This window comes from Sebastes umbrosus, chromosome 9 (assembly GCF_015220745.1).
Source record: "Sebastes umbrosus isolate fSebUmb1 chromosome 9, fSebUmb1.pri, whole genome shotgun sequence".
NCBI classification, from domain to species: Eukaryota; Metazoa; Chordata; class Actinopteri; order Perciformes; family Sebastidae; genus Sebastes; species Sebastes umbrosus.
Genome location: NC_051277.1, coordinates 21,885,931 through 21,911,652, shown reverse-complemented (window position 1 = coordinate 21,911,652; position 25,722 = coordinate 21,885,931). Strand labels below are relative to the sequence as shown.

The following is a 25,722-nucleotide window of genomic DNA, read 5'->3' as shown; positions in this document are numbered from 1 at the left end:
TACCACGTACACTTATGAGCATCCTTATGTTCGAACATGGTGTTCGTTATGGACAATCCATGACTAGCACAGAAATCCAACAACAAACGACCACTCGGGTTTAGATCAGGGAGGCCGTTCCTCCCAATCACGCCACTCCAGGTGTCTCCATCGTTGCCCACGTGCGCGTTGAAGTCTCCCAGGAGAACTATGGAGTCCCCTACTGGAGCCCCATACAGGACTCCATTCAGGGTCTCCAAGAAGGCCGAATACTCCGAACTGCTGTTTGGTGCATACGCACAAACAACAGTCAGAGTTTTCCCCCCCATAACCCGAAGGCGTAGGGAGGCGACCCTCTCGTCCACCGGGGTAAACTCCAACATAGCGGCACTCAGCCGGGGATTTGTGAGTATCCCCACACCCGCCCGGCGCCTCACACCATGGGCAACTCCAGAGAAGAATAGAGTCCAACCCCTATCCAAGAGTACGGTTCCAGAACCGAGGCTGTGCGTAGAGGTAAGCCCTACCAGATCCAACTGATAGCGCTCCACCTCCCGCACAAGCTCCGGCTCCTTCCCCCACAGAGAGGTGACGTTCCACGTCCCCAGAGCCAGCCTCTGCCGCCCGGGTCCAGTCCGTCGAGGTCCCTGGCCTTCACTGCCACCCGTGTGGCAGCGCACCCGACCCAAGCGGTTCTTCCCGCAGGTGGTGAGCCCACAGGATGGAGAGGAGGGGGGTGCCACGTTCCTTCTTCGGGGTATCCCCGGCCGGGCTCCGTGGCAAGCCCGGCCACCAGACGCTCGTTGACGGGCCCTCCGTCTGGGCCTGGCTCCAGACGTGGGCCCCGGGCTTCCTCCGGGCCGGGTAACTCCTCCTCTGCCTCGTGTCGTCATTGGGGTTTTTGTGAACCATTCTTAGTCCGGCCCCTCACCTAAGACCAATTTGCCATGGGAGACCCTACCAGGAGCACGAGGCTCCAGACAACACAGCCCTCAGGGTCATAGGGACACACAAACCTCTCCAGCACGTTAAGGTGATGGTTCCCGGAGAGGTTCTCTTTTCTTTAAAGTAGTGGATCCAAATTCAGTGAGAATGCACCTCACACTGAACGATAGTCCTTCTTATCAATATTTTATGTCTTGGTGGAATTCAAGTTGCTCAACTAAAAACAGAAATTCACAGACACCAAAATTCTTCCCCTCCGAACCTCAGTGATTTATTTTGCAGGTGTACATATTCTAAAATGAAGACTGCCAACATAGTCTGGTTATTAAAACATATTTATTATTATGTACAGCATAACTGTTGCCACATTTACAATATTTCAAAGCCAGGGCTACCTGAATTATACATAACAAAACACAATGCAGATAGTGATGAATATTAAAATGGATCTTATATAAACACATAGAATATGGTGATATAGAATCTCGTACAAGTTCTCTTGCAGACCTTTTCATTGCCATTCTGTTGCTGGGCAACATCTTTGGTCCAAGTTTACTTCCTGTCAGCTACTGCATTAACAAACATAGCAACAGAAGATACAAAGGGGCCCATTTAGAACGCTCATGTTTTTAATTTTGAAAAAGGTTTATTGCGTTTTATTGAATTGTTCAGGAGTTCTGATTCTGGGAATGTTGTGCAAGGCTCCACAGACGTCATAAAAATTTGAGCCAAGACTAACCTTTCAGTTGCAAGCAAACATTTCACAATGAAGGATGGGCAAAAATTCTCCGCCTGATTAGCGATTTGGCATGCACCGTAACCAAACAGCTTGGGAGTCCACTTTAATCACAACATTTTGGCTGTGCAGGTCACACAGCGGGATGCATGTTCTACATGAGTAATAGTGTGCAGGTGAGTCATAAAACAAAGCCTTGGATGGTGATGACAATAAAATCGTGTTAGATGATGAAGATTTTACTGCACTTTGTTAACTTAAAGTCTGCTAGTTTTTACAGTCTCAGTAGTCCCACTTCTGTTTGTGGTAAAATGGGCTATGCAAAATGAAACTCACAGGAATTATGCTTCAGTTACTTTAGTTTGCTATCCAGTTTCTCATGGTTGTATTTGGTTTGCTTACTTTATGTAACCCATGTGCATAGATAGAACAATAAAACAATGATAACAGATTTTACATGTCACACTATGAATGATCTCTGTGTGCAACACACCTTCCTGGTGATTATGACGAACACTGTTAATATTACAGCTACAAATAAAACGATTATGATCATTGTCCCAAAGTGAATTTCCTGTGCTTTTGTATGAAACAAACAATTCACTGAAGGGTTTTTCAGATACCCCGACATCGTAATGTTTCCATCACTTGCAAAGCAAACAGCGTCACTAACGTCAGGCAGTTTTATCATCGACTCATGTAGGATTATAAGCCATTTACTGTCACAACAGTTAAAATAGTTTCCACTAACATACATTAGATTGAGGTGCAGGGATAAAGCAGGAATCAAAGAATGGTTTAAAGACGCAAAATGATTATTTCTTATGTCGATTTCTCTCAGAGGAGAGCAGCTCAAACTGCTGGGCATCACGTCGAGATTGTTGTTAGATATGTTCAGCTGAGTTAACGCTGGCATGCAGGGTAAAGACAGATCAGAGCGGGTCATGCTGTTTTCACTGACGATCAAGGACTCGAGAGTCTTTTGCACACCCTCTAATGCATCCCCGTGCATCACCATATGTGGATTTCTTGCAAGGTTCAGAGAAACCAAAGAGGTATTTAGAAATGTGTTTGGATGAAGCATTTTGATGTTGTTTTCTTTAAGATTGAGGTGCTTAAGAGTCCTTAGCTGCCCGAAGACCACACAGGATGTGTTGAGATCTATCTGTTGTGTCGATTGGTCCGTAGAGTCACAAGGTTGTACAGAATTGTCTTGTAGATTTAATGTTTGTATTTGTGGGAGAGCTTTGAGATATAGTGGAGAAATGTATCCGAGGCCGTTACTCTGCAGGTCGAGGTACTTTAAGGAGGGAAAGAAAAGCTGCCGATGGTGTCCTGACTCACTGTCATTTCTTATATTCCAGGTGATGTTTTGCAAACAGTTGAAACTGAAATTCAGAGTTTCTAAAGATAAGAGACGACTCAAAGTCTCCAGTGGGAAAGATCTGAAGTGGTTATAGCTCAGGTCGATATAAATCAGTGGCATCAGCCTCCATACTGAGTGTAGGTTATTCTTTCTAACTGTTTTCTCACGTGTGATATCACGATAAAGAGCATTGGCCTCTGATACCATTGCAGCCTCTGAATTTAAGGCACCAATCATGTTATTCTGTAAATGAAGATACCGCAAACTGTTAATTTTGGGAACAATTGGGAAATAAAGGAGTTTATTGTGGCTCAGGTCAAGAGTTTCAAGTTTGTACAACTGGTCGTCTTCACGCGTAACAAAGAACTCAACTGAATTTCGACTGAGATTCAGATATTTCACTTGATGTAATTTGAAATCACAGATATGTGCGAGGTTATTTTTGGCCAAGTTTAGCATCTCTAATTGGCTCAGTGGTTCAAACGTCCCCTGTTCTATCACCGAAATCTGGTTGTCGTCGATAGTAATGGCCCTCAAACCTTTACTCTCTTTGAACAAGTTGTGTGAAAGTCTTGTTAAAGCATTACCAGTCATCTTAAGTTGATCAAGGGACGATTTGTTCCGAAGATACAGCTCCACTGCATCATCGCTCAAGCCGTTCATTGATATGTCCAAACTCTTCAGTCCTCTGATGGATCGGAGTGCTTTGCCGTTGCTGCCAACGTCGTTGTTCAGCGCATTTCTGGACAAATTCAACTCCTCGAGTCGAGCCAGGTTTTCAAAAGCCCCCTCGGAGATGAGATCCAGCTGGTTGGAGCTCAGGTCCAGCTGTTCCAAGTATGGCAAAGCAAGTGTGTGCAGCTGTCTGATGAAGTTATTGGACAGGTCTAGTCTTCTGAGCCTCACATCCAAATCCAGAGGGACAGAACGTAGATTCTGGTTGTTCCAGGACCGCTCCTTGAAATGAAAGGAGCATTAATCATAATCAAAGAGGGAACCATGGAAACCAAACCCACAAAAAAACTGAAAACAATTGCAATGATATTGCACAAAATGATAAATCTTGAGCCTACCTTTGGCTCGTGATATGTCAGTCCAGTTATATAGAGGTCATGGCTGATTGACCAGAGCAGTAGGAGATTAGAGAACATATGTCTGACCATCCTCCCTGCTGCTGCTTCTGCTGCTGTTAAACTGTACCACTACTGCTGCTGCCAGAGCTCATATACACACACACACACACACACACACACACACACACACACCCTCTTATAGCCAGGCTTCATAAAAAATAGAAGAGAGAAAACAGCTGTGGACACCAGATAGGCACTGTGGATACTATATTTAGACAATAAAGGCTTGACCACTGATATGTCACTTTTCTATTAAGAAAACATTTGGATAAAAACAGGCTTTTAGACAAAGATGCTCATATTTCTGTCTTTAATGTAACCAATTATACAGATGCATACGTTCTAAATTAGTTATGAACCTTAATACCAATTGGGAATTTATTTGTACTAATACACATTTATTTTGTAACAAGTTAAATTGTATCATGATAAAGTATTTACAGTGTTGAGCATTTTGTGTCAACCAGGAAAACACCTCCAGAGAAATATAAATTTAAACCTTTGTTTGTTCCTGACATATTAGGAAAACGGAAACGATTCTAAAATAGACGAGAGGAACAAATAAACAGACGGCGCGGTGGTGGAGCTGGAGGGAAGCTCCCGGCAAGGTATAAAGAGACATGTTAAAATAGACTGATGAAAGGAGATGGTAGCGCACATAAACAATACTAGGGGACAGGCCCAGGTGGACTACCTGAAGGATACACCATCAAAGCTAAAGGGTTTTAAAAGAAGTTGTCTTCAAAAAACTGACACAAGAAATGGGAAGTTCACTTAAAAAGTTCATTATGTATTTTCCTGAGATTAATGACAGGCTCCGACAGTTATCCTGCTGCTGTCTGTCACTGTCTTTTATCAGCATCCCCTCACACGGCTCAGTGTCAGTTTTCTACATCCTGCAGCAACGAGCTGCAGAGTTATCATCTTCATACTGTCTTGTCTCAGTTCAGCTGTATGACACCAAAAAAGGTTGAGTCTGCGTCCATAGAGATGAGGGCTTGGGGCCTGTATGGTATCACCAACTCTAGCTCATCGTCCTGATGCAGCTGCACTATGCCTGTAGCGGACGATACACAGAAGAAGGCATCAGAGGAAGACACAAGATGGGTAACAAATTAAAGGAAAAGCTGACATAATGTCTCCTACTGAGGCCAGCTTCAATGCTCCTTGGCATAGTCTCTGGAGCTGTACTGGAGGGTTTTTTTACAAAAGATTTTCCCTCATTTGGTGTTATGAGAAAATGGTGGAGAGGCTGCTAAAGTTAAAGGTACAGTGCAACATTTTTGTGAAATGCACCCAAATTTCTTGCCCAGCGTTCGATGAGAAGATTGACACCACTCTCACGCCTAAATATGAATCTACAGCCAGCAGCCGATTAGCTTAGCTTAGCACAAAGAGTGTAAACAGAGGTAAACAGTTAGCTTGGCTCTGTCCAAAGGTAACAAAATCCTCCTACCAGCACCTCGTAAGACTCACAAAATCAACACATACTAACTCATCTGTTTAATCTGTACTAAAGTGTAAATGGCCAGAAGCAGTCTGGAAACCTCAGGGTGACGATAAGACTCCAGGAAGTCACTACTTCCGGCCAAGAAATAGTCCAGCAAAGCCCTAGACTGTATATAAGAAGTGGAATTAGTCACCGTGACGCCACCCTGAGGTTTTCGGACTGCCATTTCGAAGCCTTGAGTTCGGTGTTTTGGCCATCGCCATCTTGTTTTTTTGCAACCAGAAGTGAGACGAGAGGGTTGAGCTAAGCACAACCGAACATTGAATAAGACATTTCCAAAAAGGTTATAATTAACTTTCATGAACTGAAAACACACTGTAAAAGGGTTAAAGTTTTAAGACGAAAACACGGACAACTCCCAGACCGTACAACGCCGTGGTAGCGACCTGTCAATCACAAGGTAGCCACGCTCTAAAGCCTTCCCTGCTTTATGGTCTATTTTACTCTAAATGGGACCATAATTTACTAAATGAACATCACGCTGTATTGAAGAAGACTTGGAACTAGCGATTGAGACCATAAACTCAAGTTTATTACGTTTACCGAGGTAATAAATCAAGTGGTTCATTTTCTCATAGACTTCTATACAATCAGACTTCTTTTTGCAACCAGAAGAGTCGCCCCCTGCTGGCCATTAAAAGGCATGCAAGTTTAAGGCACTTCTGCATTGGCTTCACTTTTCTGACCCAGAAGTTGCCCACTTGTACAACCACAATGTTTGGCTTTTATACTCAGGTTTCTGTACAAATTAAACAAACAAGGTATATGGGTGCTAGTAGGCATATTTAGTTTATGCTTTGGACAGAGGTAGTCCGTGTGCTAAACTAAGCTCAACCGCCTGCTGCGGTAGCTTTATATTTACGGCAAAGACAGAGAGTGGTATCAATCTTTTCATCTAACTCTTGGCAAGAATAGAAAAATAAGCATATTTTTCAAAATGTTGAACTATATCTTTAAGTGGCCACGATGCAGGCCAGCAGTATCGCCTCACTGACCTGAGGTGTAGCATGTATTGGCAGGAGTTTCATCTGGCATCTCTTGCAGGCAGCGCAAGAGCTCTGTTGATGTCGTCCCCGTTCCAGTGGTACCCCAGCTTCGAATGATGTGACCCATAACTGTACTTGGGCTTTTGAACAAAACCTGTGAATTAAGCAGAACATTAGCGGAGCAGTTGGAACAAATCAGATGTAATATCAATTTAGTTATGCTTGAGTAACAGTGACACAATACTTGTCCAAACACCAAGTAAAATCCATCTTCTTGGACAACAATTCTGTTTTCTTTTTGTGAAATTGCATTTCCTTGCTGCGCAGAAACAGTCCAAGGGATCACTGTTATATTTCCTACGGGAGAAGGCAAGATATACTTATTCAAAATAATGGCATACGGTGCGATGCTAAAGCCAAATACTTGAATTTAGTTGTACCTCTTGTGTCTGGCTGTTTGTTAATGTTAGCTGTTAACTGCAGGAATGATGTTGGAGCTGGCAAGAGGAGGAAATCAACATAACACTTTAATTTTATTAACTTAGCATGTACTGTTTATTGTCTCACTACCAGATTAGACCGTAACTAATGGACACATTTTCAGCTCCAACCCACCTCTGCAGCTGCCCTGTTCCCGTTTTACTCTCCTTGAAGACATCTTCAGAGAACTCTGAGCTTTTTGCAAAGTACTTGGCTTTATGTCCTATGAGAAAACAAAGCATTAGGAGACAATTTATTATTGCAGCGTTATCTGAACACTCACTAATGGCATAAATCTCAGTAGTACAATGTCCAAGATGACTCCATCCTGCATAATCAATGACATACCTCACTTGTTTTAGACATCTTGGCCATTTTCCCATTGACTCCCTCAGAACGTGGCTGATTTAATTGTAGAATTATGTCCCCTTGGAGTTTGCGAAAATCATTTTCTAAAACACTGGCTCTGTGCACCAGGAAAAGACTAAGACAAAACATAAATGCTGCTAGTGATAATAAAGCATTGTAAAGCATTGTGAGACCAGAGAGAAAGACTGGATGTCCTCAAGTTACTGAAATGGGTGAGGTCACACATCAGCTAACCCCGGAAACCTGAACGTTCAGTTTTAAAATTAGTTTCCAAATGAGGAACTATCTCCTCTGTGCCTCTCAAGATGGAACTCATTTAGATAGCATGAAGATTACAGCCAAATTTGCAGTGTATTGTGAAACTCGCCTTCAGAGTAAAAGCCACATTTTAATAACGCTAAAGGCCTCACTCAAAGAGAGTCATTTGTTCTTGTCAATACTCGTGCCAGCGGAGTCCAATATGAAAGAGAAGGTTTTAACCTTTTAAATCAATACCACCCGTTACACAAACACAAGAGACAGACAAATGTGTTTAGACAGAAAATGAAACATTTTAATCCATCAATCAACTCCATTTACAAAAGTATATCCCTTTTTATATACAATATGTACAGAGACGTATAAACAACTATCATTTTTCCACATGGATTCATTCATACGGTAACTAAACAATAGCACTGTAACAAAACATATCGCTGATATTCTGCAGGGATGCTGTAGTGCAAATGTGTGCAAAATATATAGTGCTGTTGCTCTCTGAATACCTTATAACTCCAGTTGTAATGGATTTTACTCAGCTTTGCATAGATATCTTTATACTTTGAACATGTATATGATCATTTTATAACCCAGAGGCATATGGAGCTTGTTAAACCACTTACTAATAACTGTTAATATCATTAAATCAATTAAAATATCCATGTATACAAACTGTAAATAAAAACATTTTGAATAGCTGGTGTTTTTGGAGATACAAGATTATCATTCAACAGCACTTAAAAATATGTAAATATTAAGTATATGTCAGCGCAGTGTCCTTCCTTGTTATAAAGAGAGATGCCGTCTGTGTTGACACAAAATGGTGACTATAAATAGAAACTTTTGTTTGGCGAGGCTCGTCGAGGCTGATCTCTTTGCACAGAATCAACGTGAGGGGGGGAATGTAAAAGTCTATATTGCCCTTTTTGATACGGAAATGTGAAAGTGACAAAAGTCACCCGGGGGCTTCCTCAACTTTAGTAACCTGGAGGATTTATGTATCCTCTAAACAGGGGCAAGACAGGGGGTATTTTCATGTAGAGAGGGCTGCTGGCTGTGTGTAGTTATCAGTTCTGTCCAGCAGATGGAGCCTCTCCAAGTCTGACACTTCCCAGGAAGGTGGTGTGGTTGGTCATGCTGATGAGGGTGTCCTCATACACTATGCGTATGGAGATCCTCTGGCCGGCGCGGAGCAGGCTCACCCCAGCCGTGTAGCAGGTGTTGAACTTGCGCTGTCCCGTCTCGATGCTGCAGGTGCAGCGGAGGAACGGGTTGGAGTCTACCATCACCTCATAGCTGGCAATGTCGGTGAAGTTGAGGTAGTACACCTGGTGGAGACATAAAATTCACACGAGACTGAGAGGGGTAGTCAAAACAAAAACCACATGATATGTAAGATCTTATTTAAAGATGGAACAGCTGGAATATCAGAGTAGCAAACAAGGGTTTGAGTTATAGATGTTCACTTAGGGAGACGGGAAAAGAAATATGTCTCGTAATATAACTCAAACATTTATGGACAAGCAAAAGCGAACAGATTTTTACGCTTAGCTGCAGAGCGACTGCCAGTTCTTTTCATTCTAAACTGTAAATTATAAGAGTTACGTCAAGGACCGTACTCACTTCTACCTGACTATATATGAAGTAGACACCGTCCAGCAGCACCTCCAGCTCTCCAGAGCGAGAGTGCATTTTAAACACGCGGTGATGGATGGACACCATCTTCCAGTTCCTAAGGATGCCTTCAGACAGATCTAAACATGTCACAACAAACAAGAGGCAAACAGTCAACATAAACAGCTTTCAGCAGTGTTTAACTGCAACCAGAGCTCATTACTGGCAGAAAACATAAGCCTGCTAACAATGCTTACACTCCTTTTAGACATAGGGTAACCCTAAATCTGATAGCATGCGAGGCTCTTGACCAGGAGTTAACACATGTCTCATTTATAATATAAGCCTATAACTGTATATTAATCCTGCAGTAGCTGTAGGATTGCTTTAATCTTACAGTAAATATTGGTAGCAACATTCAGCCCTCTTAACTGTAAAATCTTATATTTATTCTGGTGTAAATCTGTGTAAAGTAGAAGAGTTGCAGACCCAAGTCTTTGACATGTTTATTGTTTTGTGTCAGAGACAGAGGTGCAGCTACAACTGAGAATAGACAGAGGACCCACCTTCTCTCACTTGGATGGTTGTTTCCTGCCCTTGCAAGTGAACCACTGCAGGCTGAAAAACAACAGAAAAAGATCTCTGGTTGAGTAATCTTTATACACAGTAAAACACGAGAACAGCGGTTTCATCTGGGATTGTGTGCGAGGTAAAATTTAATTTCAATAGCTGACATACTCTACCTGGAATTCTTTTGTTTTCGTCTTATCGGGAACCCCTGCAACAATAAGGGAAAGAGACATGATAAATTTCTGGCATTCAACACTGCCGGGGAACAAAGGAGATGATGATGATTAAAACAAAACAAACAGTGAAATAGTTTAAGAAACGATCACTGCTCTCCCACACAATGTTTGACATCCCGCATCAGAAACTCTCACTGCGAACGCAATGAGTTCATCGATTTTGACAACTTGAGCCCCCTTCTAGTGTGGGAACGTGTCTGCGTGCGGGGAAAATAGTGTAATCTAAGAACGAATCTCTCAACTCGTGGGTGTTTTCCAGTCCTCCGGCTCCACTCTTGGCTATCGCAGCGTGTTATCGCGTCATTTCTATTTTTATGTTTTAATACCTGCTGGACCTTGAGTGCCCGGAGGTCCCTGTGGCCCGGGGGGTCCAGGGGGTCCAGCGGGCCCCACAGCATTGCTTCCTGGAATACCGGGGATTCCAGGGATGCCCGGCGGCCCCTGTGGGCCCGGGGGACCAGGGGGACCAGGGGGGCCCGGCACAGACCTTTTTTTCCCTGCCAAGAGAGAAAGCAAAATAGGTTGGCAAAGGTTAATCTTTTGACAGTCAAGTCAATTTTATTTATATAGCCTAAAATCACAAATTTACAATGTGTACAGCATCTGTACAGACTGTAAATTCTCATATGAAGAAAGGCAAGAGGCAGAAATAATGTGCCCGACGGACGGAATCAAATATTGAATCACTCCCAAGTCACACCTCAGGGATACTTCCAGAAAGTAGGCAGAGGGTAGCAGTCTAATAAATGACCAAGATCACTGAATTATTATGTATTACCTTTTTTCTTCTCTTTCCTTCTTTCCCTTCCAGTTGGTTCTGTAAGGAACAAAAACAGGGCGGTTATTAAGCTTGAAATGGTCTCCCGAACAATTATCATCATCTCGGATAACAGCTCGTACCGTGTAGGTATCCTAAAATAACAGATTCAGATGTTGGGCTCTGAATACTGGAGTGGAGGTATGTCAGTCTGTGGTATCTTCTAGTGTAGTAATTTGTAAGTGTGGTTTCACCTCCTCTGTATGAACAAGTGCCTTAAGCATTCACAGGCAGTGGAACTGGAGAAGATCATTAGAGAGATACTTTATCCTGCCAAAATCCTTTTTCTTTGAATTAAGCCCAGATGGAGAATGCAGATGAAAGTGTGTGTACATGTGTGTGTGTGAGTCTCCCCTTTACAACCATGTGTGTCTGTGTGTGCGTGCATGGATGTTGGTGGGGCATCTATGTCAGTGCTTGAAAGACAAAATGCACTTGTGTGTGTGTGTGTGTGTGCTCTGTGTGCAGCTGAAGAATCCTTTTCAAAAAGCCGTCTCGCTGCTCTTGTGTTTACCATGTCATTACAACTACAAAGGCCATTTAACCTTAAAACCTCACAGTTTGAGTCCCCCTCAAACATATGGCCAGTGTTTCTCCTCTGGCTAAATGACTGGATGCATCCGCGTAGATTTCTCTTAACGAGCAGCCCTATCTGGAATCTGGTGCCCGTTAGGAGTGCCCAGAATGCACACACACACGCACACACACACACACGTGCAAACACAGGACACACACACACACACACATACTCACACACACAGAAACACACATCTAAGGCTGAGATTACAAAAGCCTTTGTCTGTGCGCTGAGAGCAGAGGAGAGACCTGGGAATGATTAGTGTTTAGAGGCTCGGGACTTTACTGATTTATGTAGAAAGTCTCAAAGGTGAGTTTTTTCTTCTAATTTAAACACAATCACTAAACTCCCCCCTCAAGTATTCAGTGTCACGCCACAGACATTGGAATGCCTTGTGATCATGCTGCACTTGTTGCACTCAGACATGAAACTTCAAAAGGCTTCGCTTTTTTTTTTTTTTTATTTGCATTGCTCACATTCTAAACACAAACTACAAAAGCTAATTCAGACATATCGGCCATGTGGTTCTCTGCGGAGCTATTGATTACAATGAATCAATTCGGTGGAATTAATGAAAACCATCAAAGTCTCCGATGATTCAGAAAATGACCACCTGGTTCCTTAAAAATGACTGCATGTTTGACAAAGTAATTTTTCTTTTGTCTTATTCTCAGATCTGACCGATAACACAGTTGGAATCTGAAGTTCGAGAACTGGTTATTTGACAGATAGAAAAGATATTTCAGGGACCTGATATTACTTCGAGACTGGGGAAATCAACGCACCGGGCTTCGCTGTCTGTTTCAAATTGGTGAAACCCTCCCAAACTCCTTGTTGTCTTTGTTTGCTGTCCAAGTAATAATCAATCCCATGCCATTTAATCTCTTGCTCTATAAACTCGGCAGCATTATGTGGTGGAGCTGCTTTGTTAAGTAAGCACAAAGCAGTAAAAAATCAATTCCGCAAAAAGTGAGAAACCATTAACAAACTGTTATGAAAATTTAAGAGCCACTTTAAGTCCCCCGAAAGTTATTTACACCGTACTGAATCCCCTCCAAACAAACACGAGTTACAGAAACCATTGCTCAACAGACGACGAGGCCTTCGCCAAGTACATATCCAGAAAACAGATGGATGCAGGTGCACCAGAGAGCAATGGTTTGTGGGTTTTTTTTGGTCATTATTGGTACTGAATTTGGAGTTTGAGCCTGACAAATACAGAAGGGTGAAGTAGGAGACAATAAAGTGTCAGTATGTGACTTCTCTATCAAGGTGTAAGGACATGACACAGCATTAGTAAATGATGGTACCTGTTTCTGTCTGCCTGCCGGGACTTCTTTTCGCCCGCTGAGTTATGCCCCTGTGGTCCTCTGTGGCGTGGAATTCGCTATGTCTGTGTAGTAACTTCTCCTGGTGAAAAAAAAACAAAAGAAAAATATTAATGGAAAATTTATATAGAAGGAAATTCAAGAGGGCCAGAGACTCTCCTCAGAATATGAATACCTTATATATTATATTAATTCCATGAAAGCAAACAAAAGGGATACAAGTATTCGAGAGCAAAGCCCATGTTACAAGTGGCCTTTTCTATTCTTGGGGTATAATGTTTGCACAGACACAACTTGGGGCATTTGAAAAGACACGAGACACTGTCAGACAAGCACATTCATTTGTGGCCAAGTCATTGTCTGTCCCATTGGGGCTGTAACACATCCTGTAACCCAAGTCACTTTTGTCTGTGTTTCTGCCGTTTGAGACAGTCACCTCGACACGACTGCTCTAAAATTCACCTTTTTATACAAAAGGAGGACATGAATTGCGGTTAATCTGAGAGCAATACCCATTCATGTGGCACCTGGTCCCAGCCCTATTCAGGAGGTAGCATGAATAAGCTAAAAAGAAAAAGGATCTGATGGAGCTGCTCTGAGCTCATCCCTAAAAACAGAGAAAGCTATGCTACAGTGGTGGGGTGTTCCCATGGGCGAGTGAGTGGCGGGGCAAACCGCATGCCTGTGTTCTTATGTGACTGGTTCTGGTCGACCTACATTCACATGAACTCCGTAGGACGCGCTGACCTGACTGTAGCACGCTCGAGACGAGACCGACTCCGACAACAAAAAATGTGTCGTGCTAAGGACGGTTTAAAAACGCTTCTTTCAAAGTCGCTTTCTGTTAGGGCAGCCAGTTTTCATGATCACATCCTTGGAGGATTCCCAGAATCTGATAGACAAAGAAACTCAGCACTGGAAACACAACAAGACCACCCAAAGCCTCCTTTTCGTCGAGCCCCGCAATATACGAGAGATTGCTTTCGGTCACACTTTGGAGTGTCAGCATAAATAATGGTGAGAGTGTGAAGCATAAAGGCCTTCGATGGCTGAAGACAGATGACCAGACAACTGATATTTGTGCCGGACATCTGCTTGGAGTTTGGATAACTGACATCTCCAAAGCAGTGACACGTGCAGCCCCTTAGCGCGGGATCAAAAGATAATAAATAATGATGTATCAGTCATTCTTACTGCTGGGAATGAATCAGACAAGCGTACTGACAGGCACTTTGACCTCTCTTTTTCCACAAGGGCCCATCCCAATTGGGTACAAGATGACATACTCCATGTTTCCAGCTGTGACGCTCAAGTAAACACAGCTAGTTGTTATGTTTACTCCAAAACCCCGACGGCGAGAAATCTCCTTCTCCGGAAAAAGCAGCGTGAACTCCCAGTGCCTCTTTGTGTGGTTTTCCAAGCAGAGCCACTGATAGACCATAAGAAGACAGACAAGAAAAAGTTATGTTTCTAGTTTCTTCTATACCTCGTCTCAGATGTGGGAACCCCCGCCCCCCCCTCCCTCCCCTCCAATGCGGTGAGGGATGAGCTGCATCATGTCAAACACCCCCCCGGCTGGCTGTGCTGGGCAAAGTAGTTAAAGTCTACATCCCTGACCAGCTGCCAGCCGCGTCTGACCTTATAAGCACGGGAATTCCAGCCCGACGGTGGAGGAGTGTGTGTTGGAGTGGTTCGTCGACGCACAGACCTCCAGATGTTCCCGCGAGCAGCGACGTTTCGCTGTTCATTTGGCGCGCAGGTGTCTCCACATCTCCTCTCCAGCTGTTGGCATATAGGGAGCTTTTTACCTCTCAAAGGATTCGGGGTGTATGTTCAGGCATATGGCATTACACTTTCGTCTGTTCTGACAGCCAAACATGATTCAACAGCCAATTTCTGGCCCGAGATTAAGCCCCAGCAGAAACGACAAAAAACAAACAAGCAATCTGCTAAGGCTACTACCAAAAACTCTGGTGCGTCTGTTGTTGCACATGAAGGCAAAAAAAGTGATTCCATTATACGACTATGAGGAATGGCTTTGCGCCCCTTGTTTGCTTCATTTCACTTCATTACAACATTTACAGCCCTCATACCCTTCAAAGGCACGCAGAGTTACAGTAAATCAGGATGACAACGTGTTGGTATGTATGCCAAGTGCCAACTATTGAGTAAACCATTCTTTTTTAGCACAAGGGAAAAAATGCTATTAATTAGAGGGCTTTCAAATCTTCAAAGCGTGGGGGGGGTGCTGTTGCGTGGAGACGACGCGATTCCCCGTTGCTCCGCAAGGATATGACTAAAATTCAGTCACCCCAGGGATGTGTAATTTAGTGATCACAGGACTTCTTTTTGCCCTATTAACACTTAGTATTACAACGGCTTGTATCTCTACCCATTTCTGCACTTGTATACCACAGAAATTCACAACTTTTCACGCTTTTTTATGAAAATAAAAGGCTACAGCTTAAGTGTTTTTTGACTAATACTTTTTGCCAGACATTCTGGTTGCAGTAACGCCTCTAAATCTCACACTAGCAGTGATAATTAGTCTCTACGTTGCGGTTGAGAATGTGAAGTTATAAAGTTGAGGAGGTGAAACTCAAGGTGAGGAGGTGAAAATGCAGACTGAGTGCCCATCACTGCTGTGCAGGCATTACTAACTTGAATAGCATGCATTTTGCTGAGACTGCGACAGCGTGTTTTCTTCTTAAATATCCTACTAAAAAGGAGTGTCCGTACCTCAGCCAATATCACACACTGCTCTCTGGAAGGCCATGTGTTTTAAACCATAACTCGGGTAATTTAATAACAGCATCCATAGATTGTCATCTAAAAAAAGCTGTGGAGCTCAACCTTAGGGGAAATGTTGCCTGTCAGCAGCCAATCACATTTCAGATTGTTGCAACACCGCTTGGCAAAGCGACCTCTCGCTGAATGCCGCGAATGCTTTGAGAATTTATTATTTTGGTAGATGTTTGCGACTCTGGACTTAATCTTTACTGGGCGTCTACGCCGTCTGTCTGTCAAGACAATTCAGTCTTCTTTGGAAAAGTTTGCAGCCGCGTATCTCTGATGTTTCGACCTCCTCTGCCTTGTGCTTTTATGACACTTGTGTCCTTGCTGATTAATTCCCGATACGGAGGGCTCGCTCCCATCTGTACATACGATACTGCTGTTTTAACTAATCACGCGCTGGTCACAATTAAAGGAGATGTGGGTGACAGCCCACCCCGGCGCCCCAGAGCTTGTATGCTGTTGAGGACTTTGTGTCCCATCAAACTGACTTTTTTAATAGCCGTTAACTAGACTCCAGATGTTTCAGCATCTGTTCTCTGTGAGACTTTGAAGGCATACATCAGAGGAGAGAATTATTTCATATAATGGTTATAAGAAAAATGTTAGGCTGAAGAATAAAATCTGAGCTAACACAATTAAATATTCCACGGGTTTGACTTTTATGACGTGTCGCTCACTGAGGTCAGGTGAACGAGGCTGTCTGGGAGTGACACTTGCTCTTATTCAGTAATGTCCCGCATCACACTCGGGCTACAAACACACACACCTGGGAGGGGCTTTTTACTGTTGGGAACTGCACAGATCTGCTGGACAGCTGGGATTTAATGCCTTGCTTAAGGGCATACCGACTGTGGCTGTTGATGAGGGAAAGAGTGTTTGTTCAGATCATAAATGACCAGATCATCTGCTCTCATTAAGAAGCAACTAGCTGGATTGGAAAGAGTGTGAGATGTTAAGTGGTACGTTATTTTTGAGTGCATTTCTTTTCCTGCTTCTATTGTATATTTTCCTGCCACAATGAGTATCATTGCTAGAAAATCTCTGAAAATCTATAAACCTTTCAACAATATTGTCTATTTCTGTACTTGCATCTGAGGGAATAAAAATTGTATAGACATCCTGACAGATATGGATAGGCTCAAATTGTATTATATTGTTACAAATTTGCTTCGATAGCATTTGCCTTATTTTCTTTATTCGCCTCGGAGCACCCCGCAACTCAAGTTACAACTCACCTCAAGTTCACAGACACATTCTGAAAACTGATCAGACACTTGTAGTGTTACAGCTTATATAGCCTGGATCCTTATCTGGGGGTTATAGACATGATCAGTGTCTTCAGATCAGTTGTGGATCTATACATTTATGCCTTCATAGGTCCACTTGACTTTTTTTTTTTGGTAAGGGGCTGTAAAACAAGTGGCGAGTCGTAGCTGAAGTACAAGGTGACAAAAATGGGGTAAAAAAAATGCATTCAAATGTGCCCTAACTGGATGAAAAAATAAAATTTAATATTAGATTCAAACTAAATTGCTGCCAGAATAAACACGGGACGGTGTTTTCTTTTCATAAATCAAATTTAAGCATTAAAACACTTCAGCCTGACGCAAAGAAAACCCCTTTGCTTCTTTCCACGAGCACTTAAGAGAAGATATTTACATCTTAAAACTCATATAAATGTCATTTTCCATTCTTTTATCCAGTTTAAATAACCTTTATCCTCCTTGATACCACGATCTCAGCCGAGGAAACCTTCTCTTTCCATTCTGTTTGACTCGAGGAGACGCTAAACAAAAGAATCGTGCCAAATGTTTGATGTTCGACGCTGACCAGACCAGTTGAAAACTATCTGACACGCACTGTTATTACATGAAGCCTCGCCACTTGTCTTTTTCAACATACAACTCGACCACAAAGCGGACTGAGTTCATCTGAACTGAGGTTACACATTGATCCACTGGCACTATGGGATGACAAAGGACATTATGCACTCTCCGTGTCAGCGAGATCACATGCAAGTCTACGTGGTGTGTATGTTTGTTCCTGCTTTTGTTTTCTCTGAAGACTTTCCACGTCTGTTACACTTGTCTGTATACCTGCACGTCGCATGAAATCGCACTGATGCGGCCTTTGATGAAGACTTGTGTGAAAAATCCAATAAACAATTTTTAGCTCAACAAAAGAGACTCTTCAAAGGAAATGCCTGAAAAGCTAACAAGTGCGGCCGCTGCGTCCAAATGCCACATGCTCCTGTTTCTCCAACTATGTAAACTGTGGGATGTGTAATCAGAGTTGTTTAATGCAGACATCTGGCAAGGACAGCATCACAGCGCTGTTAAATATTTACAGCTGGGCCACAGTCTTTCACCTCATGAAGCGTCACCATCTGGGTTGAATAGCAGGGCCCATCTCGCTGGGCTTCAGCCGGGGAAACCAAACTAAAATAAGCTTAGCCGAGGACACGCTGACGACTAAATGACTAGGCTGAGCTTCCCACTTGTGAGGGGAAAATGTTACGGAGCAAACACCAACACCAGGCAACTGATCTCTGTAATCTTTCCTACAGAGGAATGAAAGCCTCCGTTCCTCTGGGGTGACTATCAAGTTGACGCTTTTTGCACAACTAAATGTCCGGCCAATGCCCCACACACAGTGGATCATTTTCTCTCTGCTTACACAACCGGTGAGCTAATTGAGCAAGCAAAGTTGAGACCTACGCTTGGTCCCTTTGTACTGATGGAATTAGGGAGTGTGAGATGGTGGTGGTGGTGGTGGTGGTGGTTGTGATGGAGAGGAGGAGGAGGAGGGAGGGAGGGGGGGCAGCTGTTGCCAAAGCCACAGACAACACAATGAACATTCAATCAGCCCCGCTGCCAGAAAGGAAAACACATGTGAGACGAGGCTGGCTCCGCTCCAAGTACCAACTGCCCCCATCTAAGTCCTGATGAATTTACATCAGCCCTTGGGGCTTTGCACCTGCTGGTGATCCAGTTCATTTTCCCGTCCACCTGCTCCAGCACACTGACTGACCCCATCTCTGTGAATCCAGCTGGGCAGGATGCCTAAGTTTTGAGCATCCACCTCACAGTCTGTTTGGGGGTGGAGAGGGAGCTCTGGGAACAAGACAAACTGGGTTAAATGTAGTTTGATTAAGGAGAAAAATAAAGTAAATGAGTCAACTGTGTGCAGCCTCTTGTTTTGTTTTTTTAATGAATTAGCACCATATACCTCTCTTATAACTTCCTTGATATGCCTCCCTGCTGGATGTGTTTACTTGTGAACTGGAGACTTTGGCCAGGTGACAGACTTTTAAAGCTTATACCTTTGTGCATCTTTGATTTGATTAAGGAGAAAATAAAGCTGAAGTAAATGAGTTAACTGTGGCAACCTCTTTCTTTCTTTTTTTTAATGAATTAGCACCATATACCTCTCTTATAACCTCCTTGATATGCCTCCTCCCTGGATGGATGCGTTTACCTGTGAACTGGAGACTTTGGCCAGGTGACAGCCTTTTAAAGCTTATACCTTTGTGCATCTTTGATTTCATTAAGGAGAAAAATAAAGCAAATGAGTTAACTGTGGCAGCCTCTTTTTTTTATGAATCAGCACCATATACCTCTCTTATAACTTCCTTGATATGCTTCCTCCTTGCTGGATGTGTTTTTACCTGAGACCTGGAGACTTTGGCCAGGTGACAGACTTTTTTTAAAGCTTATACGTTTGTGCATCTTTGATTTGATTAAGGAGAAAATAAAGCTGAAGTAAATGAGTTAACTGTGAGCAGCCTCTTTCTTTTTTTTAATGAATCAGCACCAAATACCTCTCTTATAACTTCCTTGATATACCTCCTCCCTGGATGCGTTTACCTGTGAACTGGAGACTTTGGCCAGGTGACAGACTTTTTTTTAAAGCTTATACCTTTGTGCATCTTTGATTTGATTAAGGAGAAAATAAAGGAAATGAGTTAACTGTGAGCAGCCTCTTGTGTTTCTATGAATTAGCACCCTATACTTCTCTTATAGCTTCCTTGATATGCCTCCTCCCTGCTGGATGTGTTTACCTGTGAACTGGAGACTTTGGCCAGGTGACAGCCTTTTTTTTAAAGCTTATACCTTTGTGCATCTTTGTCCAACAAGGAGATCACACACACACACACACGGGAGCTCTCATTCAAAACATATTTGTGTGGAAAACTGAGCTGGCAAAAACGTTCGTGACAGGCTACTGTAGAAGAAGAAGTTGCCCAAGAAACATGCCATAACAGAGCACAAACCTGACACCGTGAATCCGGCAACAGGAGCACTGAACGGAGGTGAATGAACACGAACAGCCTCCGTGTTGAGGAATGGAAACAATGTTGCTCTTCATTTTGATACATTCTTTTCTTTTTTAATACACTTTTAGAATGTTTACCTCATTATACATTCTTTTTTTTTGTTACACTCTAGAATGTTTACAAATGTTGCTCTTCATTTTGATACATTCTTTTTTTTTTTGAATACACTTTTAGAATGTTTACCTCGTGCTCCTCTGCGCTGCGGCTGCTGCCGGAGTCCGGTCTCGGGTGTCCGGGTGAGGAGAGCACCGCCGCCGGGTCAGCCAGGTCACTGCCCGCTAGTGTCAATATTGAGTCCCGCTTCTGGTGGATAATCTCCCGTTTGACTTCGGAGCGCAGGTCCAAATAGCAGACGAGGGTGACAGCGTGCAGAGACAAGGACAGCAGGAATAATCCCAGGAAGACGGCACTGCTGCTCCGACTGCTCCTGGTGCACTTCTTGTTAGTGTTACACGTGCAGGGAGCTGCTGCTGCTGCTGCCCTCAGGGGCATCACTTTGTCCGGGAAGTGCTCCTGCTGCGCGGGGGAACCAGCACCATCACCATGGCATGCCATTATAGGGAGACGGAGAGACGCTCTTCTTTATCTCGGCATAGTCAGGCTCGTGTGTGTGTTCTCGCGCGGGCCGCGGCTGTTATTCATTGAGCGTGGAGACTCATATATGAGGTGGTGCAGCAGCTACAGTGGTGGTGCAAACTTCTCCCGAGTTATCTGTAGTAACAATGGAGACCCGCCCACCTCTGCTTTGATTGGTCGAGGGACAATTACGAAGCCCAGACAATCCGGGCCAGAGGTTGGAGGAGGGTTGGTTGGAGGGTTGGAGGGAACCAGGTGTGCAGGAGTGGAGCGACACCTGATGGACACATTGAGCAGCTGCAACGCCTGTGAGATCAATTCAAAATACCCATTAACTTAAAGGTCCCATATTGTAAAAAAAGTGAGATTTTCATGTTTTTTTATTATAAAGCAGGCTTAAGTCCTATATAAATACTGTGAAAATATCGAAACACTGAATCCACAGGGAAATACAAAAGGCCCGTATTCAGAAACTCCGCATTTGAAACAAGCTGTCAGGATTTCTGCCCATTGGTGATGTCACAAATATACAATATTTAGACCCTTGACACAATTTTAAATGTAAACATTCTAAATGTTTCCCAGTTTATTTCCTGGTTGCAGTTTATATGAATGACATCAGCTGACAGGAAGTGCACATGGACCCAAGCTGTTTCCTAGCAACGAGATTCTGTTGCAATTTCGTTGCAATTCCGTCAAAATGCGCTAAAACGGAGCCTTTCAGACAGAGGGTAAATACAGGCATATTCAGGCAGACGGCACGAGGAAAATAAAGTGTTTTTTGAACATTACAGCATGTAAACATGTTCTAGTAGAAACACAAAATACAAGTATGAACCTGAAAATGAGCATAATATGGGACCTTTAACAAAGAAGTATGCTATTGTTTCCAGAAAATGTCCTTATACTTCTACAAAACCCTGGTACTGTTGATCAACCATTTAATCCAGAAGATTGTGTGGAAAATATTTTTATTGGATGTACTTATATATTGAAAGCGAAGTGCTCTAACAAAATTATTAGGAACACACTCAGTTATGATGCTGTCACTTCATCTAGATGTTTTTGGTCTTCCTTATTTGAGGATATACAGTGGGAGAAAGCGTGGAAAATATGTGATAAATACTGTATCAATAACAAAATTAAGGATGTGTCTTTCAAGATATTACATAGAATTTACCCGGTAAAACTTATGTTTTTAATAATAATAATAATGATAATAATAATAATAATAATAATAATAATAATAATAATAATAATAATAAACTTTATTTGTATAGCACTTTTCCAAACATAGTTACAAAGTGCTTTACATAAGTTAAAATAGTGCAAGAATAAAAACATAAAAACAAAGGCCAAAATAAAATGTTGAACATAAGACTTAAAACAGTGTGTACAAAAAGTCAACAATAATGAAATTAAAACAAGGGATTGCTATAAAAAGAAAGATTCAGGCTGGATATTGAATATAAGTGTGGTTTCTGTGGAGTTGAAAAAGAGAGTATTTCCTATCTATTCTTTAATAGAATAGATAGGAAATACATTCTTGCACATATACAAGAATGTTCTGGATTGATGTAGACAATTTTCTACAAAAGAAACTTAAAATGAATGTTGAAATACATATGTTTGATGTAATGCTAAGATAAATTAAAAATGCCTGTTAACTTAAAGAAGTATGCTTCCTTCAATGCATATTTTTATTTTGGTTTATGTATTACGGTTTATTATTATTTATATGCGTATGTATACATATGTACAGTATATGGGTATATGTAGGTGTGTGTAGGTATACATACTCCTTCCTGATCTATTTACTATTGTTATTTCTTTTATCCATCTATTAATTTAGTTTTAGTTTTCCCTTCTCTGGGATCATTTAATGTAATCCCATGTGTACACTGTCAAACGTTCCGTGTGTACCACATTATCTCCATCACTACAAAGAGGAACAGGGTGTTAGGAAATACGGGTCTAGGATAAAACTGTTTCAAACATGTAAAACATTGATTTATTTATAGTTGTACTGCTTCATTGTACTTTTTGAACCAATACAAAATTTGAACATAACAAAGAAGTATGTTATTGTTTTCGATGCTATATCAGAAAAATGTCCTTATACTTCTACTAAACCCCTGGTGCTGTTGATCAACCATTTAATTCAGAAGATTGTGTGGAAAATATTTATATTGGATTTACTAATATATATTGAAAGCGAAGTGCTCTATAACAAAAATATTAGGAACACACTCAGTTATGTTACTGTCACTTCATAAGATAAGATAAGATAAGATAAAATAAGATAAGATAAGATAGAACTTTATTAATCCCGAAGGAAATTCTTGTGCCAGAGATTGCTCAAAAATACAACAAAAATTACAACAAGTTCAAGTGTTTAAAAATACAAGTGTATAAAATAAAAATTTACTATTTTTAGCACCAGTGCCTGAAAGAATAACAATTAAGTAAGATACATTTAGTAAAATTAGTAAATAAAATAAGTAAAATAAACAAAGGTAAAGTGCTAAAAAAACAGAAAAATAAGTAATATTGCACATGTTGGACATTAATATTGCACACAATGAACAATGAGTGATATTACTCATGAGAATGTAAAAAGTAGTATTGCACATGATATTGATATTATTGTTGTTGTCAGTGTCCAGTGTTTAAAAGCTATACAGTGGGAGACAGCTTGGAAAATATGTGATAAATACTGTATCAATAACAAAATTAAGGAAGTGTGTCTTTCAAGATATTACATAGAATTTACCAGGTAGGTATACTATTGTTAGAAAGATTCAAGCTGGATATTGATTATAAGTGTGATTTCTGTGGAGTTGAAAAAGAGAATATTTCCTATCTATTCTTTAACGTATGTATATACAAGAATGTTCTGGATTGATGAAGACAATTTTCTACAAAAGGGACTTAAAATGAATGTTAAAATACATATGTTTGATGTAATGCTTTATTTTGAGTCAAGATAACATGCTGTATATCATACAATTATTTATTATTTTTGGGAAACTTTAGTACTCTTAAGAAAAAATGGTCAGGAACAAAGCCGACTTTCCTGCACTTTATTAATGAATTCAAACAATATAGCACCATCTTGGCCAATGTTAAAAACAAAAAAAGCCATTAAGACTTTTAAATTATTAAATTTATATAATATGATGTATATAACAAACTCTGGCATTATGAAATGTATATGTAATTATTTTTGTTTTATCTTGTTTTTTTTCCAATTGTCTATGTATCTGTTTGTACCTATGTTAATGACAATGTGTTCAATAATGAGAGGTAGTCTACAATTTTGATATAATGTCTGTCTAACTTAAATAAGAAACATTTCTATTCTGCCCCTTATCTTGTAACATCTCTACGCTTTGCCCGAATGCATCCATTGATCGGCACATCTCCTGCCTAAAGCAATAACTCTCTTCAACACCTCATCTCTGTCCAACAGAGAACACTCGGCTCTAAAGTTTCTGTCTCAAGCATTCATTCTGTTTTAGTCTGTAATAATCTTGCACATGTTGAATTTTACACAGCTACATTTGCACATTTACTACCTCAATTATTTTTTTTTATTAAAGAACAAAACATTGTAACTTGCACACTTTGCTAATGAATATTGTATGTTATTGCACACTTGCTAATGTATATAGTGGGTTATTCTATGTTTATAATTTAGATTTTTTATGCTAGTTGTAGCAGTCAGGTATATTTATAGTGTATTCCAATATTCTTTATATTTTGTATTCTATGGATATATTTCTTTAGTGTTGACATCTACATTTTATGTACTGTTCCTGTGCATTGCTTGGATAACCTGCTGCTGTAACACAATCATTTCCCAATTTGGGATCAAAGTACATCTATCTATCTATCTATCTATCTATCTATCTATCTATCTATTTATCTATCTATCTATCTCTTTTTGAGACGCACATTTCTTGTGAGATTCACATGTACTGTGTCGCTTGGCAAATTTCACAAAAAACTCTGAGAATTGCCTTCCACCAGCTTCACACACACACTTATAAGTGGTTTCATAGTCTTTGTTGTAGCTGCATTTCTTTTTCTTTGTGGTTTGTTTCCATCATATTGCGCCTAAATCTGCATAGCTTGTGACTTTGTGGTGACTCTAAATTTTCCCCATTGGGAATAGCAAACACTGTGAAATGTTAATCTGCACTTGACCCACGTGTGTGCAGTTTGAGTGACAGCGAACACAGCCCCGTGATGACAGCCTTCCCTGCTTTCTTCATTGCCAATTGGATAAAAGCCAGATTTTAGAAAAGCGTCTGTCCTGCAGTGGTAGACTGTAGTGGACTTTTAAAAACTGGAGCCAATGAAAATGTGGGACATCGTCTCAATATGAAGGATGTGGGACAAAGGATAGAAATGCTGCGCAGTCCCTCATAAAGTCACCCAAGACACCTGGTCACCCTATTTTTAGGCTTTGGACATGCTACCTTTCTATGAGTGTTCTTTGTTTGGCATTTTTTTTTGTTATGTTCTTGGCACATAGAGTGGTGATCCTGTGTAGGAATGCACCGACACTGATACCGGATCAGATATCGGGCCGATACTGGCTCCAACAGCTGGATTGGATATCGGTGACAATGGGGCCGATCCAATAAATTCAATTCTATGTTTATATACTATATACATTATATACTGGAATTTTAATTCCTGTTAAAGTTTTGATCAATGTGTTGCTGCATTAAAAAGGTTTACACTTAAATTGTAATTCCTGTTAATTTTGAAGCTTTTCTTTGCCAAGTTGTTGGTGTACAACCTATTATTTTAATAATAAATAACAATACAGTAAATATACTGTATATATATATATATATATATATATGTATTTATTTGTTATACTTTGTTTTATAAAGTTAGGAAAGCCATGTTTAAGTCAAGCTTGATCTTGCCTTACACATGAATGATCCAAGTCACTTCCACACAGTGAGGCATAAAGCTTATTAATTAAACACTGGTATCAGATCGGTACTCTGTATCGGCCGAAAGCCCAGGTGTCACTATCGGTATCAGGACTGAAAAAGTCGAATCAGTGCATCCATTGTCCTGCATGAAGAAC

General features: G+C 41.3%; 3 protein-coding genes across 6 annotated transcripts; all 3 read right to left on the bottom strand.

The window, feature by feature from the left end:
- Nucleotides 1–1,248: 1,248 nt before the first annotated feature.
- Nucleotides 1,249–4,241, bottom strand: LOC119493787 (transforming growth factor beta activator LRRC32-like). Its single transcript, XM_037779223.1, has 2 exons — nt 4,100–4,241; nt 1,249–3,983 (listed from the first exon to the last, which is right to left on the bottom strand). The coding sequence occupies exons 1-2, from the start codon at nt 4,187–4,189 to the stop codon at nt 2,121–2,123; spliced, it is 1,953 nt and encodes a 650-aa protein (XP_037635151.1). The 5' UTR covers nt 4,190–4,241; the 3' UTR covers nt 1,249–2,120.
- Nucleotides 4,227–7,736, bottom strand: LOC119493788 (tumor necrosis factor ligand superfamily member 13B-like). Of its 3 annotated transcripts, none has more exons than XM_037779226.1 (6): nt 7,484–7,736; nt 7,271–7,358; nt 7,096–7,152; nt 6,912–7,012; nt 6,665–6,809; nt 4,227–5,216 (listed from the first exon to the last, which is right to left on the bottom strand). In XM_037779226.1, exons 1-6 carry the CDS (start codon nt 7,667–7,669, stop codon nt 5,101–5,103), a joined length of 693 nt encoding a protein of 230 aa, XP_037635154.1. In that variant the 5' UTR covers nt 7,670–7,736; the 3' UTR covers nt 4,227–5,100. The 3 variants fall into 3 exon arrangements, with proteins under 3 accessions (XP_037635154.1, XP_037635153.1, XP_037635152.1); XM_037779225.1 differs by having other exon boundaries at nt 6,900–7,012; nt 7,484–7,735; XM_037779224.1 differs by having other exon boundaries at nt 6,665–7,012.
- Nucleotides 7,737–8,033: 297 nt separating this feature from the next.
- eda (ectodysplasin A) lies at nt 8,034–20,793 on the bottom strand. 2 transcript variants are annotated; one of them, XM_037781177.1, is made up of 8 exons: nt 20,220–20,793; nt 12,887–12,986; nt 10,961–10,999; nt 10,509–10,679; nt 10,120–10,154; nt 9,943–9,994; nt 9,392–9,516; nt 8,034–9,090 (listed from the first exon to the last, which is right to left on the bottom strand). In XM_037781177.1, the coding sequence occupies exons 1-8, from the start codon at nt 20,589–20,591 to the stop codon at nt 8,830–8,832; spliced, it is 1,155 nt and encodes a 384-aa protein (XP_037637105.1). In that variant the 5' UTR covers nt 20,592–20,793; the 3' UTR covers nt 8,034–8,829. The 2 variants fall into 2 exon arrangements, with proteins under 2 accessions (XP_037637105.1, XP_037637104.1); XM_037781176.1 differs by having other exon boundaries at nt 9,386–9,516; nt 20,220–20,790.
- Nucleotides 20,794–25,722: the final 4,929 nt, after the last annotated feature.